General features: G+C 45.8%; 1 protein-coding gene across 2 annotated transcripts in view; it reads right to left on the bottom strand.

The window, feature by feature from the left end:
- WWC3 (WWC family member 3) overlaps nucleotides 1-19,749 on the bottom strand; it is a 129,733-nt gene that overhangs the window by 33,713 nt on the left and 76,271 nt on the right. For both annotated transcript variants that reach the window (XM_034950643.4, XM_063601874.1), the window contains exons 7-9: nucleotides 16,494-16,643; nucleotides 12,199-12,272; nucleotides 715-957 (exon numbers count right to left, since the gene is read on the bottom strand). In XM_034950643.4, coding sequence (XP_034806534.1) covers nucleotides 715-957; nucleotides 12,199-12,272; nucleotides 16,494-16,643 — 467 coding nt within the window. The remainder of the gene's footprint in view (nucleotides 1-714; nucleotides 958-12,198; nucleotides 12,273-16,493; nucleotides 16,644-19,749) is intronic.

Here is a 19,749-nt window from a genome sequence, read left to right as displayed (position 1 = left end):
AGGGGCTGCTCTCCAAAAGCCCAGCTGATAGCCACAGAGAAACTGCCGTTAAGTGTGGAAGGCAGGCCCAGCCTTTGACACAATCTGCAGTCTCACACAGCAAATGGAAACCAGGACACACGGCACACGAGGAAAGGCTGAACGACTCAGTGCCACCGAATACCAAAGCCACTATTCTGGCTTTGCATGTCCTGCGTGGTGAAGGAGCCTCAGGACAGACGCACGACAGGTGGCCAGCTTCCCAATGCCAGAGAAGAGCAGGCTCTCCTGGCTAGAAATCAAAGTCGGAGAGGAAAGCAGTAGGTGGATACCCACCATGCTCACCACGTCAGGAACAGGGAATTCTTCCCCCATGCAACAGAGCTGCCCGGGCCGGAGCGGGACCACAGCCTGCTCAGGGCACTGTCCCACAAAGGCAGGTGAAAGCACCAAGCACCAACTTCGGGAAGGGTGGGGCGTGGGCGGAGGTGGAGGTCACCCATCTTCCCTCACTCCTTCCCCCTTGTCAATCACTTCCTGCTTCGGAGCAGAGGCTCCAGAGACCCAGGGAGCAGAAGGCAGTGCCCCCCACCGCATGCCCCTCCTAGGCCAGGGAACATCCAGGCAGGAGAGGCTCTGAGCGATCATCAGGAACACCCTCCAGCCACACACAAGCCACCCCGTGGAGTTTTTCCAGCAGGCTTTCCACTGGAGGTTGTGTCCCCGCTGACCCACCTCTCCGTGGCGCCCTGTGCGGAGGTGGCCCGTGCACGCCGCAGCTCCTCCTCCAGGCGCTCCCGCTCCTCCTCCAGCCGGGCCACATCTCCCGCGGAGCGGCGCTGTGCAATGATGAGCTGAAGCTCCTGCAGCAGGGCCTCCTTCTCCTTGATGAGCTGCAGCCGGTCCCTGTCAGCCTCGGCCGTGCTTGGCCAGGACTCATTGTCAAGCCGGGCCAGCTGCTGCTGGATGTTGGCGACTCTGCAAGAGAGACGGGGGGGAAACAAGGACATCGGCGGACTGAAAACGCCGTCTTCACACCTTCTCCACGTCTCACACTGATTCTGTAAACTCCTTTTGCCAAATAAGTAGTGAAATGATTGCACCAAGTGACCCTTACACTTAAAAGGATATGGAAACAATGTCCTAAAAAATGGTGCAGAAGTCTTTTCCTGAAGCTCCCTTAGCCTGAGATTCGAGATGAAAATAACCCCATCGTACCTGTTCCGAAGAACTGACAAAAAGGCCAGCAGCCCTCAACATGCCCATACTCGGCGGCTCAGACTCCTGGTTTCCTACATGAAACTGTCCTAGAGCAGGAGGGAGTCTGCTTGTTTCTTCTGCCCACCCTCATCAGTAGCTAAACAGCAATGCTGGACCCCCAGAAGTGCTGCCGGCCTCCCGCCTCCTCAGCTGTGTCTAACCACTGTCAGCCGCTTTAGCAAAATAACAAAGGAGAAATGCACTCATCATCTGGCGTCCTGAAGGAAAGACCTTCGAAGCCCCATGCTCCGCGTCTTCTGGTTCTGTGTGCTCCTTCCTGCACCAGAGCCCCTGGCCATACATGAATTCAAAACACCTTGCAGAGAGCAAGTGGGCACTCGACAAAAGCTGAGTGCATTGAACAGTGAACAAACACGCCTGCAAATATGTGAGAGGAAGAGAGGCAGCCCTGTGAGCATGGATGCTGGTGACAGATGATCTGGGTGGATGCAAAGCGCAACAATCCTCAAGGTGGAAAAACAGAGGCTCCTATCAGTTTCCATGCCTCGAAATTTCCAAGTGCTTGCTTGGCAAACAGACTGCATTACTTTTTGTGTCATGAGGTGCTGTTGAATGCAGATTAAGTGAAACAGATGTGGCCTGTATTTTTAAAGCATCCTTTAAAAGTAAGAGTAGAATGTTTTAAGCCCTTTAGGGTTAAAGATCAGGGATATGTTTCTAGGGAGAAACTAGGAATGGCAAACTCAACCTGAACCCCATGCTGTGGAGGACATAGTTGGCATACTCGCCCAAAAACAAAATCCAAAGGCTTCTCTGAGATCACAAAGAGCTGTGAGAACAGGGAAGTGGCAGGCACACGTGGCCCTATATCCTCCGAGGGAGATGCAGGGCAGAGGTGCTCCTGAGACTGCCTCCTCCTGTGCCCGCGGTCCACGGCACTAACCAAGGCTGGCTTCCCACCTGCTGGGTCTAGACCTCAGAAAACTTCTCTACACTATGAGCCATGTGGATATCCCCAATTGACTAGCATTGCCACACATGTTAAAACCTGCCACCCAGCCTTGTGCCAAGTCAGGCTCCACCTAAACTAGACACGAGCACATGGACTCATGAGGATCGGGCATGACTCCCTCTCTAGCCACCAAATGAATCTGAAAGCCCACAGTTAAGGAAAGAAACGGGTATACAAGTTACAGTTTAAATGTATGCATTTTACTCAAGTCCACTTCAACAAGGTAAAGACACTAGTTGAATGTCAGTAGCTTTATTAGACAAGTTATTTTCTAACTTAAAACTAATGTCTGGAAAACGTGTTGGAAGATGGTGCCAAACCATGTCACCAGAAAAACTAATGACAGAGGCAGCTGAACAGGGCTAGGACTCCAACTGGGCTTAAGCATCCACCTATGTCTAATTAGTGTAATTAAAATTTATGGCAGTCATATATCCAAAGCCCAAGGAAAATACACTCCAAGCAAACCCACAAATAAGTCAGTGCTAAATCAGACATTATACCCAATGACATTTCTGGAACATCCTACAGTAGACCAAGACAAGTTAAGAAATAAATATAAAAGATGAAGAACAATCAGCAAATCTGTGTCCTCATACTTTTTTTCATTTCCATTTATCTGATCCACAGGAAAGTCTGAGCCCAGCTGAATTTTGCCCGACCATTTTATACTCATACTAATTATCATACATATAATATAAACAGAAGTATTTTACAGAACACTCCTTTTGAGTTTTCTGAGCCTTAAATATGAAGAGATCAAGATTCCATTTGAGTCTGCCAGCTCTAGGTTAGCTGCTAGCCTACAAGGATTCAAGCTGTTGAAGGTGGCGGAAGATCCAATTCCAGATAATCACAACCTTTCCAGGAAAATCTCAAGTAATATGCACTGTCAGAAAAAAAAGAATGAGGAAAAAAATGAATTACAGGAGGGAGGAGAGGCAAAGGGTGAGTTTCAAAAGACCTGTCTGCTGCAGGCATAAAGAAACAGAACAGCAGCCCAAATTAAACCATGTCCTGTCACTTCCCACAGCTGGCAGGAAAAATATGCAAGGACAAACGGCAAGGGACGACCTCTCCAGCAGAAACAAAATCTGGATGAGGTTGACTTCTTGCAACCCATCTGGAAATGTTTGGGCTGTGCTGAATGCTAGGCAAACATTTCTGTGCCTTCCAATTGTGGGGTTTAATAATAAAATTTCAAAACAATGCAACAATGCAAACAATCTCATCTTCATTTCAGAGCTATATATGAATCTAGAAGAAACTGGAACATATTGGAAAGTTCAATTTCTTTCTTTGTCCCCATGTTCTAGGTGTGAACATTTGGGGCCTGCTTCAGCAAGGTCGAGAGAGGCACATCTGTCTGTCTGTCTGTACTGGAAGCCAAAAGCACTAGGATTCCTTCAACAATCGATTGTTCTTATGTCCCCATGAGACAGACAAGACGGCTTTGCCTTTAAAACCGTATGACTTGTCTACCTTGCCGTGGGCCGGAAACGAGCCATCTGCAGGGAGTATCTTTAGTACGTTAGGTTTACTTGAAGAAACAGACTTCCTGCCTAAGGCTAAACACAGATGTACTGAGTTTCAATGCACCTTCTTCTACATCCACGCCAAGCAGCTGATCCACTGGTTGGAGCCTCGCTCCTGTGAGTGCTGTTGTTCCAATTTTGGGTATTAAAGGAAAAACAATTTCCAGAAAGGCTTTTCTTTGAAATATCATTTCAGTGAAATTAAATACATGGAAGTAAAGCAAGGTCATGGTTAAAGTTTGCAAAACAAAATAACTTTCCCGAGTTTTTTGTAAAGAGAACTAATAGCAGCTTAAAATTAGAGAGGATTTTTTTTTTCTGTGAGCCAACTATATTCTTCAGTGATTTTTATTTTTGAGGGGTAATGCATTTTATGGCCTATATAAAATCTCTCCCAAATGCCTTTAAAAGCCTTAAAATATATGTCCCCGTGTCCTGATAGTGAAGAAAGCAAATGTTCAATCAAGCATGCAGGTTTCTTATTTATTATGTGTTTCCCAAATTCTATTCCCTGAGCAGGTCTAATGTAGACAGACATAAAATATGAATCATTTTTCCCTTATGATTTTTGCCCAAACACTTTTCTGTTACAACCCAGGCACCATTAAACCATGCATTTATGCCGCAGAAACTATTTAGACTCTCACAATTCACATGAAAATCTTAAATACGATTTGCATTTTTATAGGAAAACAGTGCACTTTCAATAATAAAAAGTTCTGAGGCATATCAAGAATAATCCCTAATTATTTGAATTTATACCAAAAATCTGCAGTCTACAATATCATTTCTCATGTTCCTAAAATCCTGTTGCTTTCTGGAATAGCAAGCAGAACTCTGGACAGCCCACGGTCCTATCCCATGGTGATGAGTCGTGAGGGATCCCAATGGCACATTCCAGGACGCGGGGTCAGCTTAGAGCCTCATACCTTCAGATTGCAATTACGGCTACAGGTTCGATACTCCCTACATTTTCTCTTAGTTTTCTTGTTGTAAATACCCATTTAAATAAAAAGCAAAGGTTAAAGAAAACAGCTGAGATGTAAGTCAGATGGACAATGAAATCACTTCAGCTGATTGAACTAAACCAGCGTCCATTCTACTCAACTCTTTATGTCAGAAGTTTGAGAAGTCTGAATCTAGAATATGTGGGATAAGAAAGGTCTACTAATACACCAATATCTCACCCCGTCCTCAGCTTCCCAGCCCTGACATCTTCTCCCTTTGCAACAGACAGATCTTCAGAGAGCAACTTCATCAAATAAAAAGCAGTGAGTCTACAGGCTTCTTCGTGTTGACCAGAATAGGGAAGACAGAGCCACAGTGGCAAAGATGCTTTTCCTTATTTCTCACAACTGTGCCCCACCCCTAAAACCCAGATAGGAAGTCATTTGAGAAATGAAAAAATCCAAGTGATTGATCAAATTCAACTGGAATCATAACACTACACTGATCCTCGACAACTGATGAACAGCAGGACTGATCCTGGCAACAAAAACTAAGAGGCAGAGAAACTGGATGGACCGAATGTTTTGTTCCTATCTGGACTGAGAGTGTTTCTATGGTAACAGCTACAGTTTGTGCACAGTTCTGGAACAAGCGCCCTTAAGTTAAAAATAAGGAGCCATCTGCGTCATTGGGATTGCTTCAAGAAGACTTGCTCTTTCAACTTCACTTTTAAAATTTCTGAAATGTTAAAATCAATAGTGTGAATATTCCTATCATTAGGTCTGCCTTGGGAATCCGAAGAGGCGCTCCTGAGGCAAGGTGCAAGCAGTCCTTTTGGTACGCTTCACAGGACCCACAGTTAAAAACACAAAACTAGTCATCATGATAGTGGTCGTTTGGCCAGAGAATTCTCTAGAAATCACACCACCACTCAGAATTATGAGTTCCACTTCCACAAACTTCCTTTAAATCTGAATATATATGAAATCCAGCTGAGTGGGGTGGCTCACACCTGTAATCCCAGTACTTTGGAAGGCTGAGGTGGGTGGATCACTTGAGGTCAGGAGTTCGAGACCAGCCTTGGCCAACATGGTGAAACCCCGTCTCTACTAAAAATACAAAAATTAGCCAGGCATGGTGGCACGTGCCTGTAATCCCAGCTACTCAGGAGGCTGAGACACAAGAATCGCTTAAACCCAGGAGGCGGAGGTTGTAGTGAGTCAAGATCACGCCACTGTACTCCAGCACTCCAGCACTCCAGCCTGGGTGACAGAGCGAGACCCTGTCTTCAAAAAAAAAAAAAAAAAAAAAGGAAAGAAAAAAAATCTGAATGTATATATATATATATATATGAAATCCCTCATTGTCCAGAATTCGGCATTTTTGACAATTTCCCACATCTTAAAAATAATCTCAAATATATATGTGCAAGGAAAGACCTCCAAAATGCCTAAGGCATAAAATCCTCCACTGTTCAGAAGTGGCAAAGCACAGGAGGTTCTGCAGAGGATATACATGATGGTTTACTTTGTGTGTCAAGTTGCCTGGGCTAAAGCTTGCCCAGATAGCTGGTAAAAACATTATCTCTGAGTGTGTCTGGGAAGGAATTTCTGGAAGAGATAAGCATTTGAATCAGTGGACTGAGCAAAGAAGATCTACCCTCACCAATGTGGGTGGGCACCATCCAATTCATTGAGGGACTGAATAGAGCAAAAGGGTGGAGGAAGGGTGAATTCTGTCTGTCTTCTTGAGCTGGGACATCCACCTTCTGCCCTCAGACCCCAAAGCTCCTGGTTCTCAGGCCTTCAGACTCTGGGACTTACACTATGACCACCCACCCACCCCACTCCACACCCCACCCCACCCCCAGTTCTCAGGCCTTCAGACTTGGACTGAATGAGACCACTGGCTTTCCTGGGTCTCCGGCTTGCAGATGGTGGGACTTCCTGGCCTCCATAATTGCGTGAGCCAATTCCTATAATAAAATAATCTCTCTCCCTTCTCTTCCCTACCCCTACTCTTGTTGGTTCTGTTTCTCTGCAGAACCTAATACAGTAGGGAAGGTAAGCTTGCAGGGTGAAATGATTTCAGGAATGAGAGCTGGGAGATTAATGTCCAAGGGCGAAGTAGCAGAATGAAAAGACGACACTGAATTGTGGCACTAATCTAATAGAAGTTCACCTGGGCAAGAGGAAAGGGCACATGATGTCCCTTAGGCTTGGAATGAGGGAGCAGGGAAGAACGCATTATTCTTTGCTAACACTGCCACTAAGAGCAACGTGTTCTTTTTCATGCTTTGGTGGGTTGATGGGGGGTACATGATGCCTTCCTGCTCATGGCACACCACTTCTCCAGGGACGCTCACAGGGATATCAGAGACATTATCTCCCAGCCTGATCAAGGGGGCCGAGGAAGAGACCATGGACGGGACCTCAAAGCCACCATGCTTTGCCTGTGGTACTCAGCACCTGGCTCCTGGAATGTTAATGTTGAGTTCTTGCCAGAGAACCACTGGCCACTGCTCTCTCCCCAAGTCTATATCGTTCTACTCTCGTGCCTCACTTAGAGGCAGTCCATCAGAACACTCGGAAAACACCATTGTAATGAAATCGCTCATCTGGTGCTGGGGAGACCTGATAACATCAACCCTTCCTAGCCTTCTGTCTGTCTACAGGGATGGGGCAGAGGGGAGCCAAGACTATCCTGACAACGCTACAAGGTATGTAAAGTCTAGGGCCTTGCCCAGGCTGCTAAGGGTTATGTGACCTACAACTGAGTAGTTCACATGGCAGGCATGCACTTACTGGTCAAGCCTTAGCTACAGTAACCAATGTGGAATGACTGGAGGCAGAAACAATCACACCAAGGGGACTGGAGACGTGCACCGCCGCATCTGGGAACCAGAGCCCGGAGGGAGCTGCAATCAATGACTCAGCAAACTGCAATCTCCACTGCGGACTCCACCGACAAGAACACTTCATGGATGTTTCTAAGCAGCTTCAAGTCCACTGAAAACACCAAACTCATGGTCAAAACCAAGATCTGCCTTTCAAATGACCCTCCACTTTACTGTGAGCCTCTGGAAACCCTGTTTAGGGTCATCCTCCTCCTTTAATTCCAGGGAGAGCACCATCTCTGTCACACTTCCCCCAGGCCAGTCCAATTTAAGAAAGGGGATGTGCTGACGGCAACAATTTAGGACTGCCAGCTTGTTATTTTGCCAAGTAAAGACTTTTGGAAAAAACCAATTCACATCAATGATCATCATTAGTTAATTAAGAGAAAGATGTTTTAACAGAAAAAAATATATATGAAAAAATGTATATTAAACACATATTATAAATATAATATATAAAAATATATAATATGTATTAAATATATATAAAACATATATTAATTATATATATTTATATGTATGTATGTATGTACGTATGTATGTATCACTGAGAATGAGAGGCTTCTTTGACTGGAAAGCAGCGAGTTGGCTTTAGGAACACCTGCCGCTGGCCCTCCTTTTTCCCATGCACTGTGGACTAAGGACACCTCAGGCTGGGCTTGGGAAGCAGAGGCCTGCCTGTCGGCCAATGGTACCACTCCCTTTTCGTTCCTTCACAGCCACTGGGCCCGTGGACATAAGTGTCTTCTCAGGTGTACTTCCTCTTCTTGTTTCCTCCAGCCCCAGCCATCCCCTCTCGGACCTTTTACTACACCCCTCTGGCCAGTCTCGTCCTCGCCAGGCCTTTGATTGGACTTCCTCAGGCTCAGTCCTGGCATCTCCTCTTTTCTCCCTGTGTTCCATCTCCCAAGGTGAGCCCAGCTGCTCGGTGACTTCATCTCTATGCCATCTGGGTTCCTCAAATGGCCCTCCTCCACATACCACCATCTGAATGGCTCACACTTAATCTTTCCAACTCAAATGTCCCAGCATGCCCAGCAATTCTGACCCCTCTTCAGGGCATCGTGGCCCCCATGCCGTGGCCTGCCTCCCTGCTCATGCATCCTCCATTCCAGCCTGGCTGGCCTTTGCTCTGCAATTCCAGGCCAGTCCAGCTGCTGCAGAGTGACACCTTACCCCCACTCCTGACCCCCACTCTTACCTGAGAAAGCCCATCCCCAATGGACAGCGATTGGAATCCCAGCACTCCTTCAGGACCCAACTCCAATGCCATTTTCTCCAACCCCCAAGGAGAGGATTAATTATGGAGTTCAAAGGCTAGTAGCCCTTTTGAATGTCCATGAAGGTCCAGAACTGTTAGTCTAGCTCAGTGTGTTGACGTATCACACCTTGAACATAGTCCTTGAAAGGGAGAGACAGTTCCTTGCCTACCTCAGATCCCTAAAGGCACCCATGTCTTGAAGCCCTTTCCCTTCTCAAGTCAAGGTGAGAGACCCCAAGGCTCACACCTGGATGGAGGTTTGAGGAAGGGACCCAGGAGCAGAGCAGTTGGCCTGGAGCTGACCTGGCCCCGGGACTGCCCTGGCTTGCCCCGTCCCAGGGGCAAAGGCCAAATAGCAAATGCAACCACACGGGACCCTCATTTACTCATTCAATAAATATTCACCAAGTATGTAGCTGCTGGGCTTACAGCAATGACCTACAATCCCTGCACTCATGAGGGTTATTTACGTTTTCACAGGGAGAGACAGGCAGTAAGAAAAGTAAACACTGGTTAGGTAATAACATTTGCTCAGCCAATCAGGGGGACCGGGGTGAGGACAGGGTGGTGAGGTTTTATTCAGGATGGTCAAGGAAACCTCTCTTAACAAGGTGATCAAAAGGAGAGGTCATGTGACAATTTGGAGAAAAGCCACCCCATTCCGGACAGAGAAGACAGAACAGGCCAAGGGCACTGTATGAGTTTGCTATTTTCTGCCCCAAATTACCACAAGCTTAATGGCTTAAAGCAACACCTATTATTCCCTTACATTTCTAGAGGGCAGAAGTCGAAAATGGGTCTACAGGGCTGCGTTCTTTCTGGAGGTTCCAGGGGAAAATCTGTTTCTTTGCACCTTCCAGCTTCTAGGGGCTGCCCGTGCTCCTTGGCTCCTGGCCCCACACTATTCTGATCTCTGATTCCAACCTCACATCTCCTTCTCTACTGCTGACCGTCCTGTCTCTCTCTTATGAGGACCCTTGTGATGACACTGAGCCCACCTGGATCACATAGGCTCATTTCCCCATCATCTCAGGATCCCTAATTTAATTACATCCGCGAAGTCCCTTTTGCCATGGAAAGCCACATCTTCACAGGCTGTGGAGATCAGGATGCAGACACCTTGACGGACCATCATTCTGCCAGCTGCAGATGCTAGGTCAGGAGTTGGCTCGGTGGGACTGAGGCCCGGTGGGAGGCCCGAGGGGCTGCTCAGTGCAGGCGTGCTTGCACATCTGAGGAACATCGAGGGGCCGATTGGCTGGAGCAGGGTGAGTGGGGAGCAGGCTGATGCCTGTGAGTCAGCAGGCGACCTGCTCATGTAGGCCCCTTGTCCATGCATCGTGAAGATTCAGGAGCAAGACAGGAAGAAGCCCCAGGGGGAGGTTTCTGGACCTTGGCACCGCGGCCATGCTGAGCCGGGTAAGTCTTTGCTGCGGGGGCCATCCTGTGCACAACAGGATGTCAAGCAGCCTCCCTGGCCCCTGCCCTAGAGTTGGGACACCTAAACATGTCTGCAGACACTGCTGGAGGTCTCCTGGAGGGTGAAGGCCTTGCTCCCTGTGTGGAGCCCCACTATGCTAGTGGGAAAAGGACAGGCAGCACCTGTGCAGGCCCACCCAGGTGGAGTTTAAAAGAAATCTCTGATTTTTAAATGCTCCAACACAGCCCACAGAGGCACTTCTGACATGCCGCTACTGTCAGTGGAAGGTGGACCTTCCTCTGTAGCTGTGGTGCGTTTCCTAACAAGGTTCTGGCCATCTTGAAATAATATGGTATTTTATTCAAAAGAACTGATGAAGAAGTACCATGCCTGCCCCTTGAATAATTTTCTTAAATACTCGACTTTTCACCCAAATGTATTATCCCAACATTTAGAAGGTTACTCACCATATACTGGTACCATCTCTAGAAAACAAAGAAATCACTTGCAATGTTTGGTAAATGTCACAACCAAACACGTAACAATCATGTTCCTAAGTGTAGCAACAATCTATTTGCTGCGTTTAATCCAGCACAGCAAATTCCAGCACCCACACTCCGCGGTTTCACCAGAAACAGGCAAGAGCAGACGAATACTCAGAAGAGACAATCGCTCCTCACAAACTGTGGCAGGCTACAGAGAAGGAATATGCATGATAATGAAGAATCACCACACAAACAACTGGTATTGCCAAATGAACTTGGCACTGTTCTGTGGGGAAATTTAAAGCCCACCACGAGTCCATCCTAAAAAGCCAAGAGGCACTGGTTAGAAAACCTCCTAGAAAACAGAAGGCCCATGTCCGTTTAAGTTGGCCCTGGAGCACTGAATCATATGATGTGCTTTTGTTGCTATTTTTACATTTTTTAAAAAGCCAACAAAGTAGCTTTCCAGACATCCATGAATGGTACAGTGTGCTGAGCAGGCCTAACTGTTTAGCTTCCAGAAAGAACTCCCTCACCCCACCCGACATTCTGCTATTCTGCTCTCCCCGCCCCCCATGATAATATTTCATTTGTGACTCAAGTAACTTTTTAAAAAAGATATGCTTGATACTCTTCTGAAGCACTTATTTGGAAATAATTTGGCTTTAAGACTCTTTCCAGAAGGCACAAACTAGAGAAAGTCTCTAAAAAGAGAATACAAAAGTCAGAGAGGAGAAGAATATTGAAAACGGGAGCCCTGCGCAGGTGAGGAGACACGTGGCGCCCTAAAATACTATGCCATGCGAGGGTCCGGAAGCCTCTCAGCTTTGTCCGTGTCAGAGGATGAAGACTGGAAGGGAGGGAGGGAAGTGAGGAAAGAGAAACACAAGTGCACAAAGTGGGTCAAGCTGCAATTTGCAGGAGGCCAATGGTTTATGACACAGGACAACATAAATGGAATGAAATCAATTAGGTACTGCTCACCTATTGACCTAATGCTTATTGAATGTCTTATAACCAAGATACATGGCTTTGCCCATTAGCTTATGGAGTTAGAAGCCACACATATAAAAGATCAAGTGGTTTCACTTATGATACCCTCTGGAACTGATGCTCGTCTATTGGAAGGAGGGAAGGGAAGGAGGGGTAGAGGTTCTGAACTACCGGGGATGACGAAGCCAAAAAAGTTTCTATTCTTATGGAATCACGTCTGTATAACTGTTTGTAATATTGCAAATTTCACATTTTAAATGCACTTGAAATGTTGTCATATGTATGTATTAAGCTACACGTAAATGAAGATCCTTGACTTGGTATTCTATCAAACGCTGTTCTCCGATGAGACGTGACCAATCACACACAGGAACTATGCCACGCTTCCTTCCACAGGAGAAAGTAAGTAAGCAAGCAGAAGGCGAGGTTGGAAAAAAGTGCTTCTTACCTCTTTCTGGCTTCTTCATATTGCCAATTAAGTCTGACTCGGTCTACAAGTCTTGTTTTATCATCAAAGACAAACTTTCCGGAACAGAAGAGAGAAAAAAAGAAAGGAAACGCATATTAAAAACATATTTCCAAAATAGCAACTTCACTTAAACTTTCGGCAGCAATGAGAAATATTCTTCATCTCTTTCACTTTCAATCTGTGCAAGGTCTGGAAGGAAACACTGAACAACCCTTTGTGGCCACCCCTGGCTGGGGAGGGGGGAGGGGGAAGGGAAGACTCTTGCTTGCCTAAACTGGTAGGGTTTTTTGTTTTTTTTACAGCAGCAGCATATCTATCTATTCTGTAATTCCAAACAACAACCACAAATTAGGTTTTAAAAGAAGTAGGAAATGACTTAGTAAAAGTTGATACAAAGGCAAAAACCAGTCACCCCATTTTGTGCAGTACATTCTCTAATTCCTCAGTAAACGTAAAATAATGATGTTCTACTCAGAAGCCCCACGGTCTGAGGAAGCTGGACTAGCTGTGTGACGGATGGGCTGGTGGACGCCTTCTGATGCCACGAGGTGTGTTAAAGAACCAAGGGCAAGCCGGGCACGGTGGCTCACGCCTGTAATCCCAGCACTTTGGGAGTCTGAGGCGGGCGGATTACGAGGTCAGGAGATCGAGACCATCCTGGCTAACACAGTGAAACCCCGCCTCTACTAAAAATACAAAAAATTAGCCGGGCGTAGTGGCAGGCGCCTGTAGTCGCAGCTACTCGGGAGGCTGAGGCAGGAGAATGGCATGAACCCAGGAGGCGGAGCTTGCAGTGAGCCGAGACTGAGCCACTGCACTTCAGCCTGGGCGACAGAGCAAGACTCCGTCTCAAAAAAAAAAAAAAAAAAAAAGAACCAAGGGCAAAAGGAAAGCAAGCAAGGTCTCAAAAAGCCAGAGCTCGGGGAGTACCAATATAGAGTTAGCCTAAATGCGGTGCTCTGTGACGAGTAGATGTACTTAAATATTTTTGTACCAGTTACATTGATGACAATAAAATCCTACACAAAACAAAAAAAGACATGTACAGGAAGTAACTGTAGTACATTTTGGTTAGTTCCTCATTCCTGCAAATATTCACACAACTCCAGTTTCAATAAATCAGCTCCATCTGTTGATCTGACCTTACTAGATCACATATTATGGCCACCAAGTCTTTACATTTTTGAAATAACTTCCCATCAACAAGTATCTGAAAATATTCAACTTGAATGATTAGCAGTGAATTTATCGACACGAGTTTTGATCTATGTTGATGAAAAATGTCTTTGCAAATTTATTGCCTTGAATGGCAAGATGAAAAAGTGCCTTACAAGGGACTGAGCATTCTCCAACCAGAATGACAATTGTTCATGGTTTCTTTTTTTGAGACAGGGTCTCGCACTATTGCTCAGACTAGAGTGCAGTGGCACAATCACAGCTCACTGCAGCCTCAACCCCTTGGGCTCAAGCGATCCTCCTGCCTCAGCCTCCCAAGTAGCTGGGACTACAGGCATGAGCCACCACGCCCAGGTGGTTGCCCAGCCATGTTGCCCAGACTGGTCTTCAACTCATGGGCTCAAGCAATCTGGCCACCTCTGGCCACCTCAGCCTCCCAAAGTGCTAGGATTACAAGCATGAGCCACTGTGCCTGGCCACAATTATACATGTTTAAACGGCCTCATCCAATGCTCCTCTCCAGCTTCCTCAGTATAAATATATTTAAGTGGCAGTGCCACAGCTCCAAAAGCTGTCCACAGTGGAGATGAGCTACTTGCCATTTCAGTCCCCTCTTTATTAGTGACCCTGCAATCAACTCATCAAGATCAGTAAACATCATCTCTCAAACCTCTTCTCAAAGCCGTATGCACCTCTCTCTAAGCTTTGTTTCTGTACTCTTCTTTGAGAATTAAATGGACATTTTAGTGAAAAGAAAAGACAGCCAAATGGATCCAAGAGACTCCTGCTTCAGAGTTCCTATGCAGCACTACAGCGTGTGCAACCCTGTGGCTGCAAATCTCCAGTCTCAAAAAGCACATCTGACATACAGCAATATCCACCCCACAAAACAGACTCAACACAAGCACAAAGTGAGGTAGGCAGACTTCTAAGAAGGCCCCTAATGACCAACACCTCCTGGGATTCTCCCCGTGTGAAATTCCCTCCCCCTGAGAATAAACTGGGTCTATAACTTGACTCTAACCAATAGAACAGAACAAAGGTGATGGGAAGTCATTTCTGTGAATAGGTTACAAAAGACTGTGACTTCCATCTTGCTAGCAGACTCTCTCAGCTGGTACACTTTGACGAAGCAGGCTGCCGTGCTGGAGCGGCCCATGTGGCAAGGAACTGAAGCCCTCAGTCCAGCAACCTGTGAGGAACTGAATCCTGCCAACAATCACATGAGCTTAAGAGTGGCTCCTCTCCCAGGTGAGCTTTTGGATGAGACCACAGCCCTGGCTGACACCTTGACTGCAGGTTCCTGAGAGACCCTGGAGCAGAAGACCCAGCCCAGTCTCCTGGACCACATCAAGCATGAGATAATAAAGGAGTGTTGTTGTAAGAGGCTAGGTTTTAGGGAAATCTGTTATGCAGCAATGGTTAGCTAATACAGTCATAGCCTTTTGATCTATTTTTCTATAACATGATGTGGTTTCTTAGAAAGTACAGGGGTTTAGGGATGAGAAGTGTTTCAAAACCAGACCTGCCTCTCCTCAGCTACAAGACCTTAGGTAACCTGGCATCTCAGTCTCCTGCACATCACACAGGATGGGAACAACTACTTAAACTGAGATAACAGCTATGAGATTGCTGACCTAGGGTCAGCCCCGGTAAACTTCAGGAGCTTATCAACAATGAGCAGTGACTGCTCAAGTAGCATAACCAGCCACCACTCCTCACCTGACATTTTGAGAAGGGTTGACCTAAATCACTGGAGAACCTTCTATCTTAACTGTTTCTCTCAAACTAAATTCTAATTCTAACCTTACAATAAGCAGCAATGAATTATTCACGAATTCAATGAGTCTTACACTTGTTTCCTTCTCTCGCTCCAAAATCTTTACGCAAAAATGCCAAACATTTTTCAATTACAGATTCTCCTCTGTGTGTTACAGATGGCGACCATATTCTTTCATCCAAAGAAGATGCCTAGTCAAAAACGGCCAAGTGTACGTTTGGAACAACGCGGGCAAATTTGAAAATAGGACTGTTCCAGGACACCCAAGACATAAAGGGCCGTGATTTCCTACATTATACTCCACTCGAAGAGGCGCTAGTTGCTAAGATTTCAAAATATTAATTAGCTAATTATTTAAAACCCAGAGTTTTCCATCAATTGTTTTTTCCTCCTTTTGTTGCTTTCCTTTTATTTATTTAATTTCGGGGGAGGGGTGGCACTGTGCATTCCATTGATACCTCATCTTTGCTTAATAATCCTTAAAAAAAAAAAGAAGCTCTTTAAACTGTTTTTCCATTTGGTAACAAATTAATGTCAAGCTTCACTCAATGATATTACAATACTAGCGTCTTTGAATATCCACCATCCTGCTTCAAATGGTGATTTTCCCAACTTTGTTTTTGTGGCTAACTCAAGGCTTCGCTAATTAACAAAGGAGGCATTATGACATTCTTCCAAGTCTCAAACAAAAATGACTTTTAGTTCAATTCAATTTCCTGACATTCTTTTAGACGAGTAAGAAACAGCAATAAAGTAACACCCAAGGTGGCACAGCTATAAAGCCTTTGGAAATCAGTGGTCTAAGGCAGGAATCAGTAACTATGGCCCTGGGGCCAAATCCAGCCCACTGGCTGTTCCGTAAGTGAACGTTTGAGCAGCTCGAGGCCCCAACCTTACATGCTTGCAAGGCATCTCTGTTATGGCTGCATGTACACTACAATGACAGGGTGGGGCAGTTCCAGCAGAACTACCTGCAAAGCCTAAAATAGTGACTATATTTACTATCTGGCCCTTCACAGAAAAAGCGTGGGGACTCATGCTCTAAAAAGTGATATGTCTGTCAAAAGAACAGTGAAACTCAACTCTCACAAGGAGTATGTCATTTATAAGAGTCCAAATCATAAGGGCAGCAGTAATAAGCAATTCAATTGTATCACACAGCTGGACGTGAGACACAATACTTTTTCTTCAAACTTAATGGCACAAAAGTGAAGGCATTTCTTAAGTGAACATGGAAAATTACACCAAACCAGTGATGGCAACACTGAAGCAGCCCTCCCCTCTCCCGGTGCATTTCTCCCCCGGGGCGCGCATATACCTCCCCGATGATATCAGTCTGGGAGCCAGCATCGCAGAACTGCTGGGGTACACCAGCATCGCCAGGCACGCCTGCATGGTGAGGGAAGTCCACTAGAGAGTCGGTAACGGAGCAGCTGTTCTTGAAGCTATCGGTCAGCTTGGCCAGGCTCTGGAACAGAATGAGACAAGCTCTTTGAACGGAGATGGTGATGTGTCTCTTCCCTCCAGAAGTGGTTCTCTCATTTGTTTTAGGTCTGCTGCTTTATTTATTACTGAACAGTTGCCCCACCTCACCCCCATGCTCGTTAGATTTCACATAAATGCCCTTCATCACAGGCACCTCTAATAAAATTCTTAGTCATTTAAATCACATCGCAACTAAGTCCCCCTGGCAGCATGTGAATAAAATAGAGGACAATTATGGTACCATTTTTACTGGTTCTTAAACCTTCATGTTTCCTAAAGAAAAAAATAAGTATTTCTATCGAAAATGTAAATGAGCCTGACAGAGATGAATGCCGCCTTGAGACTGTTACAGAGGAAAAACAGGGAAGGGGAAAACAGCTCCCAGACAATGCTTACGTATTTCTTTTTCAGTTCTTTGAGTTGCTGTTTTAGCTTACGTATTTTTATAAACCTCATTTCTCAGTCATAATTCTACATGGTCAAAAGTAATCTCATATGTATGTTGGTTTGCCAAAAATTAGAGTTAGTATGCATTCTGGCACATGAAATCTCTCTGTGTGGCAGTTTTAAGCAGAAATCAGAATTCTGATTTTTTTTTTTTTTTTTTTTTTTTTTTTTGAGAGAGGGTCTCACTCTATCACTCAGGCTGGAGTGCAGTGGCACAATCATAGCTCACCGTAGCCTCGACCTCTTGGCTCAGGTGATCCTCCGCCCTCAACTTCCTGAGTACTTGGGACTACAGGTACGCCACCACACCCAGCTAAACTTTTGTTTGTTTGTTTGTTTTTGTAGAGACCAGGTCTCACTATGTTGCCTGGGCTTTTCTCAAAGTTCTGGGCTCAAGCTGTCCTCCTGCCTCAGCCCCCCAAAGTGCAGAGATTATAAGCATCAGCCACTGCACCCAGCCAGAAATCAGATTTTTGACCATTTCTTTTAGACTTCTGAATATATTCACTTTCAGCAAATTTTACTACAGACACCAGAACCAAAAATGCCCAAGTGCAGTAGAACTCACAAAACTGGTTGAGATTGAGATAAGGCCTTCTTGGGAGGGGCCAATATTGTTAAGTTCACATAAGAAAGGCAAAACAACTTATTTAACCTGGATAGAAGAGGACTCTGCCTGTGCCTCTTCCTGGAGCTTCTCAGAGTTTGAGAGGCTATGGAGACGTCAAAGAAGGTGCTCGGGCCTGAAGCTTCTTCCAGAAATTCTATCTGTTGCCTCCACGGTGGGAATTCAAGCAAGGCAAATGAGTGGCTGGCCCTGGTGCTGCACACGGTGGCCTCAGAGAGGCCGGGGCAGGCAGCCCTGCTTGGCCTCATGGCGTAAAGCCTCTGTGTCTCCACCATGGAACACCACATGGTTCAGCCTGCGGTGTTGGTGATGGGTAACAAACATGGGGCATCTTGTTCGATGTCAGCTGAGCAGAGACCTCAATAAATGGTAGCTTTTCTCAGTGCTACCTGTGTGCCAAAAAAAAAAAAAAAATCTAACAATTAACCATTTACTTATCACAACCTATCTGAAAATAGATTCCTAGGCCCTACCTCCAGAGATTCTAATTCAGTGAGTCTAGGGTGGGGCCTGGTAATCTGCATCTTAACAAGCACCATGAGGACTCTCCGCAAGTCCCTCATGGCCTTGACCTTAGAAGGCACTACCCAGGCAGGGTAGTTTTTTTGTGCATCTGTCTCATTTTGCGTATGAGTTTGAGCTTTGCTTGTTCTGTCCTGTGGGTCTTATACTCTACAGAATCTAGACACATGCCAGCAGGCAGTAGGTGCTCACTTAGGGGAGCAGATGAAAAATAAAAGCTGTAACCAAAAGCACTGAATGCATTCCAGCACTTTACGTCATGAGGTCAAGCAGAGCTCCCCTGCCTTGGCCTCTCTGAGGCCACCATGTGCAGCACTAGGGCCAGCCACTCAGATGTCTTGTTTGAGTTTCCCACCATGGAGGCAGCTTTTTGCATTTGCAAAAGTTCAACTTTTTCTAAAAATAACAGAAACTACAAAAGCTCAAGGGGAAAAAAACGTAAAGCAGTATAAAGCTACAATGATCCCAGCTATATATAATACAAATACACCCACATAGTAAAATACTATGCAACCATCTCAAGGAAAGAAGCAGCTCTTTGTGTACAGATATGGGGAAAGGTAGGGGATATTGCTGTTAAGTGAGGAAGCTAGTGCGGAACAGTATCACAGTCCTGGCTTTGCGTGAGGGCGGCTAAACATGTATTCTCTTTTTGTGTGCCCACATGAATGCTGGAAGGGTAGGCAAGAAGGTAATAAAGGTAGTCAGGGGCAGTAGGAGGATGGGGCGATAGCGAGACTTCTTATCATAGACCTTTGGAATTATCTTGATTATTGAACAATATAAATGTATCACCCATTGCTGTGGGTTGAATTATGTTCCCCCAGGAGATATGTTGAAGTCCTAACCCCAGGAACCTGTGAGTGTGACCTTATTTGGAAATAGTCTTTACAGATGTAATCTAGTTAAGGTGAGGTCATACTGGATTAGGGTGGGTCGTTATCCAATGGCTGGTGTCCTTACAGGAACAGGAAATTCAGACAAAGAGACAGTCATGTGACCATGGAGGCAGCAATCAGAGTGGCTCATGCCTGTAATCCCAGCACTTTGGGAGGCCGAGACAGGAGGATTGCTCGAGGCCAGGAGTTTGAGACCAGCATGGCCAACACGGTGAGACCCTGTCTCTACTAAAAATATAAAAATTAGCCAGGCATGATGGTGCGCACCTGTGGTCCCAGCTACTCTAGAAGCTGAGGTGAGAGGACGGCTTGAGCCTGGGAGGTCAAGGCTACAGTGAGCCATTTTTGTGCTATTGTACTCAAGCCTAGGTGACAGAGATCCTGTCTCCAAAAAAAAAAAGAAAAGTATACAGGAGGATTGTGCAGGTTATATGCAAATACTACACCATTTTATATAAGGGACTTGACCATCCAATGATTCTGGTATCCTGAGGGATGGGGGTGTGTCTTGGAACCAATCCCCCAAGGATACAGAGGGATGACTATATACGTACTTAAATACAGTGGGGGGTGCGTATGTATGTATGCATGTG

Source organism: Pan paniscus, chromosome X (genome assembly GCF_029289425.2).
Source record: "Pan paniscus chromosome X, NHGRI_mPanPan1-v2.0_pri, whole genome shotgun sequence".
NCBI lineage: Eukaryota > Metazoa > Chordata > Mammalia > Primates > Hominidae > Pan > Pan paniscus.
The sequence above is the reverse complement of the archived record's forward strand: the minus strand, read 5'-3'. Positions and strand labels throughout refer to the sequence as shown.